At 34.9% G+C, this 18,075-nt stretch overlaps 1 protein-coding gene across 8 annotated transcripts in view; it reads right to left on the bottom strand.

Moving 5' to 3' along the window:
- Nucleotides 1-10,269: 10,269 nt before the first annotated feature.
- Nucleotides 10,270-18,075, bottom strand: part of TMEM144 (transmembrane protein 144) — a 49,729-nt gene continuing 41,923 nt past the window's right edge. For all 8 annotated transcript variants that reach the window (XM_019441149.2, XM_053901170.1, XM_019441151.2 and 5 more), the window contains one exon: nucleotides 10,270-14,366. In XM_019441149.2, coding sequence (XP_019296694.1) covers nucleotides 14,283-14,366 — 84 coding nt within the window. In that variant the 3' untranslated portion in view covers nucleotides 10,270-14,282. The remainder of the gene's footprint in view (nucleotides 14,367-18,075) is intronic.

Consider the following 18,075-nt stretch of genomic DNA (forward strand, 5'->3'; position numbering starts at 1 on the left):
CAGTTTTATACTTTTGTTTTTAAATTTTTTAAAAGAAACTTGTTTTATTGGTAAGCCAATTTAAACTACATCTTTGTCCATTTCAGTGAGAATGTACATGGGCATCATAATGTTAAAAAAACAACAAATTCTCGTTCTATAAAAAGTTTTATTTTTTAATTAATTATTTTTGTTTCTAAAGTTTATTTATTCTGAGACAGAGAGAGAGAAGGGGGGAGAGAGAGATTGAGAGAGAGAGAGAGAGAGAGAGAGAGAGAATCCCAAGTAGGCTCCCTGCTGCCAGTGCAGAGTCCGACATTGGGCTCGAACCCATTAATGGTGAGGTCATGACCTGAGCTGAAATCAAGAGTTGGACGCACAACCAACTGAGCCACCCAGGCACCCCTAAAGAATTTTCTTTTAGTGTAGTTTAAACCTCAACCAATATGAATAACAATTTATGTTGATGAGTTTCTTGCTTTCCCTTCTTTTCTCTCTCTTTTTCTCTTTCACACACACACACACACACACACACACACACACACACAACTAAACTTCATAGGAATGGGGCCATTTTGGCCCTTTGGATTTCTGAGAGACTTTTCTGAAAAGTTTGCCTGAATGAATAGTAGGTCAAACAGCTGGGGCTGCAGAACCCAGTAAAACCACACAAAAGCTGAGGGAAATTATGTTTTCTTCCTTTGATTTATGATCTTGAAACATCTTTTCAGGAGGAGAAATCAATCCCACAAAGCACTGAAGTTAAGAAATAATTAGGCATTTTGAATTTTTCAACAGCCACAGAAGAGATCCACATTTACATAAAATAGTGTAGCATGTAGAGAGAGCCTGGTTTCTGCAGAAAATCCCTCCTATATGGAAGTGTTCAATTCCATATTGCCTTCCAATTGCTCCTGCACCTCCCAAATAAAATGCACAAAAATCTATTGGAATATATTGTGAGATTTAGATTTTCATATATTTTCTTACCACTTATTGAAGAATATGTCACATTCCCATATTAAAGTTGATGGTTTTATTACCAAGACAATACATATATGTGATTTTGAATTTCAGACCTGAGGTCCTCAATAAAAAGTATCACAATTAAGATGATGCAAGTGAAGAGACAGGATTCTAAATGACTTTGTTGTGTAAATGAAGAGAAATGAAGAAGGTTCTGGAAAATATCTCAGCTTATGATCTGAGTATTTTAGACATGTCCAACTTTCCTATCTCCATGGAATTTGCTTCTTGGTAATTTTCCACTAAGAATTTCAGTGCTGAAACAAACAGGATCATTTGGTACCCCACTTTACATCAGACGTTTTCCTTAGTAAAACATCATTCTGAACCCAGGAAATAGGAACTGAGGACACACATTTCTTTAGCCAGTCCACCCAGTGATGGTAAGAACCCATAAGAATCCATATCCAGAATCTATCCAATTACAGCAAATGATTACTTAATAGCCTATTGGGAAAACATTTCCGCCTCTGGGTTGCAAAAAGGTCTTCAAAAATAGCAGGGCAGATAGTCCCAGGTCTCTGTGACCTAAAATGTCTAATGAAGCTGAAGAATTATTAGAGCATCTTAGAGAAACCTGAAGCCATTCAGCCTAATGATTTAGTAATGATGTCTCTGTCATCTGGTCAGAGAATAATGTGGCTTCTAGCTTAGTATTTATTCAGCCACATTTACCAGTGCCAGTAGCACTGGCTTTGAGAAATTTTCTATGCCCTGGATATTCTCAGGCAACACACTCTTCTTGTTAAATAACTCTAGAAATGGATTTATTTTGTGATGTGTTCCACTTCTAGGAAATTAAATGATGAAGTCTAACTAATAAAGTCAAATGTAATAAAGAACCAAGACTGAAAAGCAGACATCACGCTGAAAATTCGACTTGTGTGTATGAGGTATAAGAAAAGTTTTTTCTTACTTCAAATTTAAAAAATCCATATATGGCAAAGTACAATCATTTCAGAGGAGAGATGCAGGGAAGGGGGAGAAAGAAAGGAAGCCCAAACTTAAAAAAAAAAAATCTACATTTTTTTTTAAACATAAAGACTATCACAATTAAACCTGCACTGGCCTCTGGTGGTCAAAATGGAAAATGTATTTGTACAGATGGATTACATGAATGACTGTTTAATATACATTAATAACTAAAGGTGAGACAACCAGACATTTCACTTTGAGTAAATACTTCATTTTAACCAACTCACTTGGCTACAACATTTCTCCTAATTATTAAAATTGAATGATTCCTCTTAGGAGAGGTTTCAGTTCTAAAGTTTTCGACTTTAATGCAGGCACTATAAGCAGTAAGTTGATTGGCTGACACCACTCATAAACTTGGGATATAAGTATTCACATGTGTTACAATTTATGTATAGGAAAGAACATTTTCCTGGATTTCTTAGGCTACTTCATTTTAGGAAAGTAGCCTATGAATTATTTAATGCCTTATTTTATCATGCACACTAAAAGAACACTATTAGGAACATAGAAACATACATGATTGTCAAAGAATATAAGGATATAGAATCTTATCCCAGCAACTAAACTTAATGCTTTTTTAGTGGTTACTGTATGTAATATTAGAGACATCTTAGAGTACTGATCCTTAAGCAAAACAAAACAAAACAAAACAAAAGATGTATAATTCATTACAGCTCTAAGAAATATAAGATTTTTAATTCCAAGCTTACTTAGAATATTAATTTTTCTATTTCAAGAAAATTAAAGCCTGCATTTTCCTGGCTGTTTACTTTAACATCTTCTTGGATAATTTCATGTGGAAGCCAACAGATTTTTTTACTAATATGTTCCTTGAGCTTAAAAAAACCCACCAAAATGTATAAATCATTTTATCTGGCTCCTCTTCTTATTTTAATAGCAAGGCATGTTTTTTACAAAGGAAGATATGACAGAAACTGTGTTTTACTTTTGTTCTTTCCAATAATTAGAACATTTAAAATGATTTCCTGTTAAACTTTGTAAATTGTATCTACTGTATTAATTGGATATGAGCTATTATTAAAAGACAGCAGCAACACAGTGAAATTATAAATGGTCTTGAATTTTAACATCTTAAATTTTCTCAAATAAACTTATCTCAATATAAAACCTAAATATGTGATAGAAGATAATTTTAGCACCAAACAAGGCCTTTGGGATTTAGCTTATTTCAATTCATTCAATAAACATTCATTGTGCACCTATTTTATAAAAATATTGTGTCGGCTACTTAAATCAGTGAAGGAAAACTACAAAGATAAAAATGTATCTTGAGATTAAGATGCTTGTAGTTTTTTAAGTTTATTTATTTATTTTTGGGAGGGAGAGAGAGAGAGAGAGAGAGAGCGAGCCAGCGGGGTAGGGCAGAGAGAGAGGGAGAGGGAGAGAATCCACTGCTCTTAGCGTGGAGCCCTACATGGGGCTCATTCTCACAAACTGTGAGATCATGACCTGACCTGAAAGCAAGAGACGGACACTTACCAACTGAGCCACCCAGACACCCCTGATGCTTATAGCTTTGAGGAAAGACAAAGAGGGTTTAAAGAAAGTGAGATTGTGAAGTGAAATGTGAAGACATGCATTGTATCAAAGAAATGACACATAGCACACTTAAGCTGAAATAAAGGCTCCTTTGAGGAGAGGGGCAGATGATAAACTAGAAAGAGGAGCATTATTTACAATTTTTAGAGAGATAGAGACAGCAGCATTTAAAAAAATATATGGAATGGGACACCTGGGTGGCTCAGTTGGTTAAGCGTCTGACTTCAGCTCAGATCATGATCTCCCAGTTCATGGGTTTGAGCCTGGTTGTTGGGCTCTGTGCTGACAGCTCAGAGCCCGGAGCCTGCTTTGGATTCTGTGTCTCCTTATCTCTCTCTCTGCCCCTCCTCTCTACTTGTGCTGTCTCTCTCTTTCTCTCTTAAACATAAATAATAAAAAAAAATTTAAAAAATATGGAATACATTTAAACCAGAAGAAAAAATTAACAATTTAATAGTGATATGGGTGATAGAAGCAAGGCTTTAAAACTTGATTTGTGTGATGGCAGGTCAAATGTACAACTTTGTAAAAATTTATCAGCATGTGCATTTATTGCATATAAATTGTGCCTCAAAAAAGTAAGGGTCGTATTCAATTAAATGTTTTCTATTAGTTGGGCTCTTATTATTGTCTCTTCAACTCCTCTTATCCATGTTCTATCAACTTGCAAATTTCATAAATTGCTTCAAATAAGTGTAATCCTCAAAGTTCCCTCAAAACTTCTCTGTCTTACTAAATCATAGTCTTAACATGTTTTCCCCTCAAAATTTATGGAAGTTTATCACATAATAAAACATTTTATGTATTTTTAAAATTTATCATGAATGAATTGACCACCAACCTCATAATGCTGTGCCCAGTCAAGTAAATGACAACTTACCTTACTTCTTCTATTAAAAGAATTCTTTTTGTGTTTATTCATTTTTGAGAGAGAGAGAGAGAAAGGGAGATGGAGAGAGAGAGAGAATGACAGAGTGTGAGTGGGGAAGGGGCAGAGGGAGAGAGAGGGAGACATAGAATCTGAAGCAGGCTCCAGGCTCTGAGCTGTCAGCACAGAGCCTGATGTGGGACTTGAACCCATGAACCGTGAGATCAGGACCTGAGCCAAAGTCAGATACTCAACCAACTGAGTCACCCAATGACCCCTACTGCTTTGATTTTTAAGAGGTATATGTTGGGTTTCAATTTAGAGATACATTATATATGTGGAAAGAATACATTGAGTTTCCTTCCTCAGAGTGTATATAATGATTTATTTATTTATTTATTTATTTATTTATTTATTTATGGGAGAGTACAAATGGGGAAGGGCAGAGAGAAGGGGACAGAGGATCTGAAGTGGGCTCTGCACTGAGAGGCTGACAGCAGCAGCTTGATGTGGAGCTTGAACTCACAACCCCGAGATCATGACCTGACCCAAAGTCCATTGCTCAACTGACTGAGCCACCCAGATGCCCCATGCATAACGTTTTTAAGAGTTGGAACCATATTTTTATTAGGCTCCTTATCGCTACACTGCCCCCGACCCATGCTTTTACTTAGTTTGACTAGAGCTTACTTTGATTTCAATAGAAGTGAGTGAAATTCTAATGTCAGACTAGGTACGACCCAGAGGAAAACTTCCTAAGAATTGCATGTTCTTTTGTGTGTCTATAATAAACAAGGTTTTACTATAGTCTCAGACACATTCTAAAACAATTTCCACAAATAATACCAAGGAGTGTATTTAAGGGTTTAAACTCAAATTCTTTTTATGGTTGAAGAGCTAATTACCACAAAATGGCCTACCATACATGTGATGGTTGATTTTATGTGTCACTTGAATGGGTCACAAGGTGTCCTGATATTTGGTTAAACATTATTCCTGGTGCGTGTATGTGAGTGTTTTGGGAAGAGATTAACAATTGAATTGGTAGACCGAGTCCAACAGATTGCCATCTGCAATGTCAGAGGCCTCATCCAATTCATTAAAGGCTGAGTAAGAGGGGATTCACTCACAGTCAGCCTGACCGTTTTTGAGCTGAAATGTGGGTTTTCTCCTACCTTTGGGGGACCTGGACTCAGAGCAGAACTTAGAGCATTGGTTCTCCTGGTTCTCAGGCCTTCAAACTCAGACAGGAATTTAGGAATTTACACCATCAAGCTCTCCTTCTCAGGTTTGTGACTCGGATTACAACTATATCATGAGCTCTCCCAGGGCTGCAGACTGCCAACTGCAGATCTCAAGACTTCTCAACCTCCATAATGATGTGAGCCAATTGCTTATAATAATTTTCTTCATATATATATATATATATATATATATACACATTTATATATATAGGTTCATATATATATATACACATATATGTATACATATGGTTCATATACATACATATATATATAGCTTCATATATATGTAGGTTCATATATGTATAGGTTCCTATACATATATGCGTGTGTATATATGTATATATATGTATATATGTATGCATATGTATATATGTATATATGTATACATATGTATATATGTATATGTATATATGTATACACATATATACATATACACATATATATTATATATATATATTATATATATATAATATATATATATATAAAGCTTCAGTGTAAACAAGTGATAAGTAAGTCACAGCACACATATTGAAATTCTCTGTTCAATTTTATTTTTCACTTTCCTCAGGATGCTTAAAAGATAGGAGTTTAACTGTCGTCCAGAGAGTTTGTCTTCAACAGGAGAAAAGTGAGATGACTTCCACATAAGGAGCCCAGTAGCTAAAAAAACAATTGAGTTAACTCTGATATCCTTGGTGTGCTAGAAAAATCTTACTGTAAATATCAAGAAAGTTAATAAAAAATCCTACTCTTTTTCTTATCTAATTCCTGTCACAGCTTTTTCTACACAGAGATGTGTGCCTAAAAGGCTTTATACAACATTCCAGGTCATATGATTTATTTCTTTCTTAAAAATAAAAAAAAAAACAAATGAATATTACTTGACATATTCTACTTCATGGAGGAAGAGAGTATGCCCCATCCTGTACTATCTAAAGATGAAATGCTCAACTTTTTGAGGCAAAAAAAGCCACTTTTTGAGATCTTCACAACATGTAATTGTTCTACTTATTCTATGTTTGCTTTGTAACTCAGCCAATATCTTTATCTGAGCAGTAGTACTGCTAGGACTAAAGGTTTTGGGTTGCATTTGTGCATCTTATTTTGTGCAATGTCTTGTATGCTCATTGGATTAGTTTCCTAGGGATGGGACAGCAAATTACCACAAACTTGGTAGCTTAAAACAACAGAAATTTATTCTCTCACTGTTATAGTGGCTAAAAAGTCTGGCAAGAGGGTCTGAGGGAGAACTCCTTTCTATGCCTGTCTCCCAGCTTCTAGTGGCTTCCTGAAATCCTTGGCATTCCTTGGCTTGTAGTTCCATCACTCCAATCTCTGCCTTCATCTTCATGTGGCCCTCTTCTCTGTGTCTCTGTGACAAATATCTCTTTCCTTTCTCTTATAAGGATACTGGTCATTGGATTTAGAGTCCATCCAAGATGATACAGAGATCCTTAATTTAATTATATCTGTAAAGACCCTATTTCCAAATAAGGTCATATTCACAGGTACTGGAAATTAGGACTTAGACATATTTCTTGAGGAACTATATTCACGCAAGGATAATGTTTAATTATTCTTTGGTGTTGCTGTTCATGAAAATGTGACAAAAGAGAAATTGAAATTAAAATGTAACAAAATGTTAATCAGAGGATTTATGCTTCTTCCAAAGATGGAGTAATAAGAACCAGGCGAATCCTTCTACATTAAAGAAACTGCAAAATGGGTAAAATATATGAAACACTGGACCATAGGCAGGACAGGACTATGATCCCTGTTAGAAGGAGAAACAAGTTGAGCCCTATTATTTTTCACTTTTACTGCCTAGGTAGAGTTTATAGGCTGCAGTGCAGTAAGGGAAACACAAATAGAGCCCAGAAGCCTTCCTGAGTTGAGTATATAGTAATAAGAATTTGGGAAGATCAAGGCAGGTAGAATGTATGTATATATAGCTGGAGATTTAGAAAAAGAGGGAGGGGATGGAGAATCAAAGCAAGTTAAAAACTTATAAGAAATAGAATAAATAATAGAGAAGAACACAAATCAATGAAATAGGAAAGAAAAACATAATAGAGAAAACTCAACTAAATCTAGAGCTAATTTGTTGAACAGATTAATAAAACATGAACTTTTAGCTAGAATGTTCATAAATAGAAAAGAAGAAAAAAATTACCAATATTAGGAATGAGAAAGGGACATCACTACAGATCCTACAGATATGAAAAGGAGAATAAAGAAATATTACAGCGGCACCTGGGTGGCTCAGTCAGGTAAGCATCCAACTCTTGATTTCACCTCAGGTCATGATCTCGTGGTTTGTGAGATTGAACCCTACATGGGGCTCTGTGCTGACAGCGTGGAGGCTGCTTGGGATTCTTTCTATACCACTCTCTCTGCTCCTCCCCTCCTCATGCTCTCTCTCTCTCTCAAAATAAGTAAACATTAAAAAATATTATAAACAATATTGTGCCAATAACGTCTCCATGTTCACGAAATGAGTAAATTCCTTGGAAGACATAAATTAAGAAAATTCACTCAAGAAGAAATAGATGACCTGAATCACCCTATATGTGTTAAAGAAAGCAAGGCCTAGATAGCTTTACTTTTGAATTCTACCAAACATTTAAGGAAGAATAGTGTCAATTCTTAGTAAATGTTTTAAAGCTACTACCCTGATATTACAGACCAATATCCCTCATGAACACAAAGATAAATCCAGCAATATATAGAAAGGCTAATAAACAGATCATGACCTAGTAGTGTCTACCACAGGAATGCAAAATTAGTTTAATATTTGAAAATCAATCAGTGTAATTCACCATATTAACAGAACAAAAACAAAAAGCATGATCATCTCAAAAGATGCAATTTTTCCCCCCACAAAATATAGCATCATTTCTTGATAAAAAACTCTCAAGAAATTTCAAACAGAAGGTAATTTCCACAACCTGATAAACAGCATCTGGGAAAAAACATACAGCTTATATTATATTTAATGGTGAAAGATTGAATGCTTTTCCCCTAAGATTGGGAGTGAGATCAGGGTGTCCCATTTTACCACTTCTTTTCAAAATACGGCAGAGGTCATAGCCAGGCCCACAAAACAATGAAAAGAGATGAATGGCACCTGGATTGAAAAATAAGAAGCAAAACTCTTTATTTGCTGACATCCTGACTGTCCACATAGCAAATCCTAAGAAATCCATTAGAAACCTATTAGAGCTAAGAGCTGAGTTCAGCAAAGATGCAAGATACAATCTGTGCTCTTTATTTTTTTTATTTTTTTTTAAATTTAATGTTTTTATTTATTTTTGAGAGAGCGATAGACAGAGTACGAGCAGGGGTGGGACAGGGAGAGGGAGACACAGAATCTGAAGCAGCCTCCAGGCTTTGAGCTGTCAGCACAGAGCCAGATGTGAGGCTTGAACTTGTGAACAGCAAGATCATGACCTGAGCCAGGACGGATGCTTAACTGACTGAGCCACCCAGGTGCCCCTAATCTGTGCTCTTTTAAAAAAATATCAAAATAAAAAAGCTTTCTTATAATTCTCTTGGTTTCACTATGAGCAATTAATTTGGTTAAGGGCTCATTTTAAGGATTATTTTTCACGATCGGTTCCCCTTACTGTATTCCCTCAAAGTACCCCCAAATTTTCCTTCACAGCCCTCAAAGATTTTTACCTGATTTCTTAGGATTTTCTGATTAAGTTCCATGGCTGCTTTATTGATGTGTTTCAATGCCTAGCCTGTGCCTCAGCTGCAAGGAAACCACTCACTAAATATTTAAGGTATGATTCAGTAAATTTACTAAGAATGTGTTTTAGAAGAATCATTGGCTAATAAATTTTGGACTGTGAATTAAAGATATTCTTCAGGGTACAATGCAAAAAAGTTATTTTTTTTTCTTGTGTGCCATGCATTGTGCTAAGTCCTTGAGGTATAAAGATAAAACAACTGCTCTCAAGGAGTTCACAGTAATTTTAACCATCACATGCATATAAAGCCAATATAATTCTCAAATATTTTTGGAGGAAAGGGAGACAATATAGTCTTCTCTGTTGGAAAGAATTACTTGAGTAGAGTTTTATAAATCAAAACCTTATGGTGTGTATGAAAGATTTATAGACTTTTATTAATGTGAGGTATAAATGAATTAGAAACAGTGCTTATAAGACCCTGTTGGTAAGAGAAAAAATATAGTCAGTGTCTTAGAAGGTTCTTCAGAAGATCATATGAATGCTTTAAGTTAGGCTCTAGTTTACAGCCTACTGTTTCTATCCTAGAAACTATTCTCATCCACCTCTCCTCTTCATTTCAGTGATTTATTTCATTAGGTCTTGTTGGAAATTCTCCATTTTGAAATTGGGATTTTTGAGTGTGTGTGTTTGTTTTCATGGGATTTTGTCAACATGAATTATGTTAGAGATTTTGTTACTGGAGAAAGATATTATTAACCTGCAGAATCTGAGTGAAAACAGACTAGGCCACCAACCTCAGAGATAATTTATGTGGAAGGTAAGTGGTTTGACCCAAAAAAGAAAAATAATATAATGCTCATTTATTATTGCCATTGTTTTTTTTTTTTTTTTTGCCAAATAATTCCATTTAAACAGATTGGTTTTATGCATTTTATTTTTTTCTCCTAAAAGTCTGCACAAAATTAAATGGATACTTATCTTTAAATTTTCTCTCTCTTTTTAGGAAGGAAAGACAGAATTTTGTTTTACCTTTTAATAACCTAGTTCTTTGAAATCTTTTAAAGAGTAAAGTATAAGTCACAAATTCAAAAATTTTGGAGCACAAGTATGATAAGAATCACCAGGAGTATTTGTAAAAATGCAAATTCACACTTTCCAGCCCTGGAGATTATAATCCATTTACTAGTTGTAGGAAATCCAAGATACGCTTTTTTTCAACATGTAGAAAAGGTAGGTGATCTAGTTTAAGCAGCTTAATATTTTACATCCCCTCAAAAATAAACATTATACACTGAAGATGGATTCAAAGAGTAATTGAGAATTTTTCTTAACTATACTATTAATTTAAAACTGAATTTCTGGAACAAGACACATCACATACTTAAATATAACAATTACAAATGTTAATCATTTTTGTTTTAGTTGTTATTTTGAATACACATGTATGCTTTTTTCCACTAGGGAAAATAATTGAGAATGAATTATAATTGTTTTAGATCATAAAAGTAGATTAAAAATGGCTGTAAGATAAAAGGAATCAGACACAAAAGTGTACATACTATATAATCCCATTTATATGAAATTTTAGAACAGGTAAAAGTAATTCAGAATGACAGAAAATAAATTGGTAGCCGGGGTATGGGGATTAACTACAAAGGGGCATAAGGGAACTTTATGGGTTGCTGGCAATGCTCTATATCTAGGTTGTAGTGGTGATTACATGAGTGTATATATTTGCTCATAACACTTCCACTTAAGCATTTTATTGGATGCAAACTATACCTCGTTAAAGTTGATTAAAATAGGCTATATTTGTGAGGTTATTTTTTTTTAATGAGGGTAAATTTCTGAAGCAAGTGTTTTAGGTAGCTCACATGATCTCCAGCAGGACCATAAAACTGACCTTGGAGGCTACATAATCAGGAATGTCACATCCTACTGCAAGGAATTCTGGAAAAGTGAGTTTCTGGATTCGACCTTTAGAAGGTGGGATTTTTAAGTTGGGTAATTTTCCAACTTTGTCTTGATCCCTGTCTTCTTTATTTGTGTGCATGTGTGTGTGCATGCTTTCTTTGAAATTTAAAAATATTAAAAAAAATAAAGAGGAACATAACATTCATCCATATTCTCTTTATCTAGACTTAATTACTTTAACATTTAGACACATGCTCTGAGCTCTTTTGCTGTTGATTCTTTAACACATATTAAAGAACCAATGTATGAATTCATTGCCATAAAAATTAGAGAATTACAGATAATGCTCAAGCTGACATTAACCCCAGAGTTGCCATTTTGATCTCATTTACCCTCACTAGAAGCAAACATTATTATGAGTTTTGTGTATTTTTTCTGACTTTTTGCATATATAGGCATGCATAGAAAAATATATATATTACTTTGATTTTTGAAAATGTACCTAAATGGTATCATGCTGTGCACATGGTTCTAGAACTTGCCTTTTTAACTCAATGTGTTTTTCAGTTCTACCAATATCGATACATATAGGTTTAGCGGTTAGCAACTCTAAGTGCAAATAAATGAGCACAACAGGAACAAATGTAGATTTGGTAGCTCAGGATAAATACTGTACTATTAACTCCATAAAACTCATTAGGAATTTTTAGGAATTAGGAGTTTTTATTCTGCTAAGAAAAAATTTTAATAATCTGGGTGCCAGCCTCACTGGTCTCCTACTTCCCTACTTCAGGTGGTACCTTCTCTCTACACAGAGACAGCCAAGCAATAAAGAGTTAAAACACAACAATCTGACCATACTAGATAAGAAAAAATAAAGCTGCAAAACTTGGAGAGAGACATTAACTTCCTAAGTTGAGCAAAGAAAGTGTAGAATTGGCAATTGCCTGTTTATTTATTATTATTTTTAATGGTTATATATTTATTATTTAATGTTTATTATTATTTTCATTCTTTATTTATTATTTAATGTTTATTATTTATTTATTTTAATGTTTGTTTTATTATTTTTAAATGTTTATTAAGTAATTTAATGTTTATTTATTTTTAAATGTTTATTTATTATTTTGGGTGCAAGCATAGGAGGGGCAGAGAAAAAGGGACAGAGAGAATCCCAAGCAGACTCTACACTCAGCACGGAGCCCCACAGCAGGGGCTGATCTCACCACCATGAGATCATAATCTGAGCCTAAATCAAGAGTTGAATGCTTAACGAACTGAGCCACCCAGGTTCCCCAGTAGTTGCCTATTTAGACTAACCTGTATACAATGAGTTTTTGTATGGTAATTATTTTGAAAAGCTTATTTTTCCCCACACTACTCTAACACTAAAGGCATTGTATGGTAGCAGAAACTATATAGTGGTAATAAGATTAAAACATTTTTTTTCTTCTGCAATTGTTTAATTTCACATTTAAAACTTTGCATATAAATTGGCAATCTCAGCTAAAGAATAATTATGTTAATTTATATTTAAAGTTATCAACATAATTAATGGTATTTCAGGTTAAAGTTAAAATGAGTTTTGGTAAGGTGTGACAATTAAATGATTCAATAATGAAATCGAGACTCCAGTATCATTTTTAAAAGTGCACTCATAAAAAGGAATAAGTAGTTGTTTGGATGGGCTGGCGGTGAGGGCAATAGCTCTTACAAAATATTCTCCAATCTACAGACACATTTGCTTTCTCAAACAGCACATAATAATAATAACTAAGAATTATATAACGTTTGCCAAGTGCCAGACACTCATGAACACATGGTACAGATTTTAATTAACTTGAACCTTGCAATAATCATCATTATCACTATTTTCCATTTTACAGATGAGGAATCTGATATAGGAAGCTCAGGAACTTGTTCAAAGTCATACAATTAAGATGAAGAACAAGTGAGATTTAAACCCATTTGGGTTAGCTCTAGAGTGCATACACTTAAGTAGAATGCTATTCTGTCTCTTCTGAATACACACACACACACACACACACACACACATATGTATAAATAACATGTCCATTATTTTCTTTAATCTAATGGAAACCACCAGTTAAAACAGGAAGAAAGTCTCCAGTTTAAAGAGAATTTTACAGAAGTTTATTTCAGAAAAAAATAATAAATTATACATACAAAGAAGATTTTGGTCCCTCTAAATTCTCATTCTGATAAGCTAGACCCTCACTACAGCAACTCTAGAAATCCCCCTACATACATACATATGTGTGTGCATTTATGTATGTGCACTAGTATTTGTTTGTATATGTATCATACATATAATCCCAACGGTGGGAAATTTTTCTTCTCTGAAGAGAATTTTATCTGGAGATAATCAAGAGCATTTTGAGCTAAGACCAGTGGGTGATGTAGAGTTGGGCAATATTAATTTGAAGTAAAAATAAAGTTGGGCTAAAAATAATGAAATGGCCTTTTTAACATTCAGTGACCAACCGTGACATTTACCTTTCTAGCAAAGGATCTAAATATCTTTGGAATTCCATTATAAGGTGGGTCTTCTATTTCTCTCCCCAACATTTTTCTTCCTCTCTTCATTAATGAGGGTAACATGTTGGAAACTTGGACATATACAAAATTCTTTGTGTATATGAACTCCATACTGTTTTGTAGCTTATGCAACAAGCATAAGTTGCCTTGCCCATTGAGTCCATATTGTGGTAAAAGGAGCATTCAGCTGTAGTGCTGTGAGAATGCAGACATTGTAGTCACCCAGGAAAGTCTTCCCTTCATAAATAGTTCATTAGCAGATTTTTTCATTTTTACACTTGACTGAAACTTAGTTTTCTTTATTTTCACATTTGTGGGGAAAAAAATCATTTACCCAGTCCAAGACAAGTGGAGATCCATTTGCTGTCTGAAAATGAACTCTGTTCTTGGCATATTTGTGGAGTCCCGTAGTGGTGTTCTCTTACCCACTGCTGCCATCTGCTGGTCTTATGACTGTTAGATTTTAGAGTAAGCCGTGCATAATGCTCCAGTCAAGATGATGCAAAATGCAAATATCATCAATAGGTAGTTTTGTAGACCCTGAATAATAAAAAAATGTAACTGTAATTAAGAAAATTTGAATCACACATGCAGAAAGCACAGACTCTTAAGATTGCTAGGGACCTTGCTAACTCTCTGCTCCAGCCACCTGCATGCTTTTTGCTATTCCTCCAAGCAATCATTCAGATTCTCTTGAAAACCCACAAGAGCCTTGCTAATTCACCCACTCAGTAAATACATGTGGACATCCACTTTGCATCAACATGTGCCGGAGTTAAAATGGTGAGCAAAATGTGCCCTTATGCAGATAATTATATAATATGGCAGGCAGAAGTTAATCACAGAAAAGAATGTTACAAAGTGAGAGGAATGTTAATAAGTAAACAAGCATGATTGTTTCTGAGGTGTGTTACAAAGGAATCTCAATGAGGCTGGTTTGGATGGTGGAGAATTAAGCTTCTAACTGTAAGTATCAATTAATTGGGCAGGGAAACAGGTAGGGACTCCAGGTAGAAGGAATTTTATGTGCAAAGCTCTGTTGTATGAGAAAGTATGATACTTGCCAGGGAAAGAAAGTCAGTGTGACCCATGCAATGAGTTAAGTGGATAAAAACCAGGTTGGAGGGCTATGGCCCAAACATACATGGGGCTCATAGGTCATGTACAGTTTGAGGTTTTATTTTTCCAAGTAATGGGAAGGCAAAGACATAGGCAGCTGGACATGGTGAAAAGATGGGATTCACATTTTATAAAGCCCACACTTATTTGTGGATGGTGAACAGATTGCAGGGGTCCAGAATGGATGCAAGGAGATCATTAAGGAGGCAACTAAAGTCTGCTTGGGGACAGATGACGAGGTACAGATGGAGAGATAGAGCTCGATCTGAAGGATGAGAAAGAAACAGAGAGACTAAGTTTGCCTTGCCCAGCTATGGGTAGGTCCACTGATCTTAAAGATGGGGAACACTGAGAACCACTTCCCAATGTGGCCAGTCCATCTCTGATTAACAAATATCTTTCTGTGTTAAGTAGAAATATTTTATTTACCATAAGTTCTATCTATCTCCAGGGTTACAGATAGATCGATTCTAATCTCTCTCCCACAAGATAAACCCTGAAACATTAAAAAATAACTGTCTTATATTCCTGAAGCAATTTTTTTTCCCTATCAGTATTTTAGCTCTTTTGACCATTTTTCATATGAAATAGTTTCAAGCTCCCAGGCTATTCCCATCTGAATACTGGCCAGGCTGTCTATATCCCACATTAAATATAAACCCTGGTGCTCTAAGGTAAGGTTTGAACATCATGAAGTATAACAGGACAAGCACCTCCCTAACTTTAGATTTTCTGTCTATGTTTAGACTTTATGTCTAAAAGTGCACTGAGATCTCCTGACAGTCAAATAATATAATATCATTATTAGCTCTTATTAGGATTAATGCCAATTAATACATAGCCAAAATTCCAAAAAGCGTATAGTCTCTTTCTTCAACCTAATAAAGAATTGGGAGAGAATGGATTAATTGACCCGTATTTGATGATGAGAGAAGTCTTTGTAAGTTGAGTTGGGGACAGCTGAATTTTCTGATTCACTGTGAGTAGGAATATTACCCAAAGTCCCTCTAATACAAGTTCCACAAATGAAAACAGCACCACAAAGCCTTGCTAAGTACAGAAGAGCTTATTAACACACACACACACACACACACACACACACACACACACTCACACTCCTGCTAAGACTTTAAGGTTCCCTGATATCTTGTCAGTGTTGAAGACTGCAACCTTTACCTAGATACCTGTACTGGTGGAGAGCAAGCACTCAATACCTATTTGTTCAAAGAATGAATACACTCAGGTGATTTCCAAATGTCATTTGTGAATTAAACGGTTGATACAATTACTTAAGTAAGAAAAAACAACATACGGGGCCCTCACTTATCACCATTTTATAAACTGATTATGGGACTAAGCTCTCTGATTATTTGCTAAGCTCTCTCCTTTATTGTCTATGTAGACAGAAGAATAATGTTCTCAGAGAGTAAAATATTTTTCCCTTTAAGGTGAAGAATCTGTTCAAACTTCCCAGTCTCCTAGAGAAAAAGACCAATTATATTTGGGCAACAGCAATTGTTTCCCTTCATCAAAGGTGAATATTAGCACTTAAAAGATCATGCTAACATTCTCCCCAAAGCAAAAGTTTTTAACTTGGATTTCTGAAGCAGTTACTAAGGTCACAAATCATCTCATCCTTTATCTGAGATTAGCTACTGACCTATAAATTGTTGTAACGATAATCTCCTGTATTTCTGTAGACATTGTGGCTAATGTGTGTTTCTAAAAATAATAATTTATATCTAGCTTAAAATAGCTAAATATAAAATTCAAACAAATTTCAAACAAAACAAACTTCCCAAAGAGGAACAGATAGCAGATATAAAAGAACACTGGAAGTGGAAAATATCCAACTGGTGCCCTATGGCATTAAGATTAAATGAAATCATTAAACCCTTTAGCACAAAAAGTACTTGGATCTCAGATTAAGTTCTTACTCCTGCAGGTTGTAGACTTTCCAATATGTGTCTTTGAGTACTGCTTCAAGACATAATTGGTAGGGCCTAAAATCATAGAGATACATGTGTTGCTTTTGTTTTCCTCTAGGGTTTTATCTTGTTTCTAAGAAGAATAATGTTTAAAAATTCTGATAGGATTTTGGTGTCAGTGTTCAGTTGACAGCTCTTTCTTAAACTTGGTGGCATGTAAAGTATTTAAAACTTGCCTTTAAGCCACCCATTAAGAGGCAGTTAGGCACCTGCATTGAATGATAAGCCTCACTGGATACTTCTTAAATTTTGTTTGTAGACAGATTTGTAAGTTCTTCTTCTGCTTTTTTTTTTTTTTTAATTCCCAGAAGGTCAATAAAAGTCACTCTCTGCTTTCATCTTGGCCCTCTCTCTCTCTCTCTTTTTTTTTTTTTAATTTTTTTTTTAACGTTTATTTATTTTTGAGACAGAGAGAGACAGAGCATGAACAGGGAAGGGGCAGAGAGAGAGGGAGACACAGAATCAGAAGCAGGCTCCAGGCTCTGAGCCATCAGCCCAGAGCCCGACGCGGGGCTGGAACTCACGGACCGCGAGATCATGACCTGAGCTGAAGTCGGACGCTTAACCGACTGAGCCACCCAGGCGCCCCTGCCCTCTCTCTCTTTATTTTTACATACATACTTGGCCAAACTCACTCTCAAAATTCCAGAGACAACTGCGTTGGAATTTTGTAGAAATCACACTGAATGTGAATTGGAAATAACTGTCTACTGACAGCAGTGAGCTGCTCCCTCAGGAATACGGTGAGCTTCCCCATTTGTTCTGATATTATGTTTTGTAGGAAGTTTTTGTGGGAAATTGAGTGGTTTTATAAATCTAGCATGTTTCTTGCTGATTATTTTCTTATCTTTTAATAATTTCTATAGCTTTCAATAATATTCATTTTCCACTTTTTAATCAGTTATTGGTATTAGAAAGCTATTGATTTTATATTTATCCTATATTTCAGCATGTTACCAAATAATCTTATTGGATCTCAAGATTTTCAGCTGACTGTCTTGAATTTTTAACGAAGATAATGTTACATGCAAATGACAATTTTCTCATTTTCTTTCCTACATCTATGTTGGCTCTTTCTTAATTTTATTTTATCACACTGGCTAGGATCTCCAGAAAATATTGAATAACAACAATAATGGAGA

Source organism: Panthera pardus, unplaced genomic scaffold, assembly GCF_024362965.1.
Source record: "Panthera pardus isolate Hobbes unplaced genomic scaffold, ASM2436296v1 HiC_scaffold_13, whole genome shotgun sequence".
Lineage (NCBI taxonomy): Eukaryota > Metazoa > Chordata > Mammalia > Carnivora > Felidae > Panthera > Panthera pardus.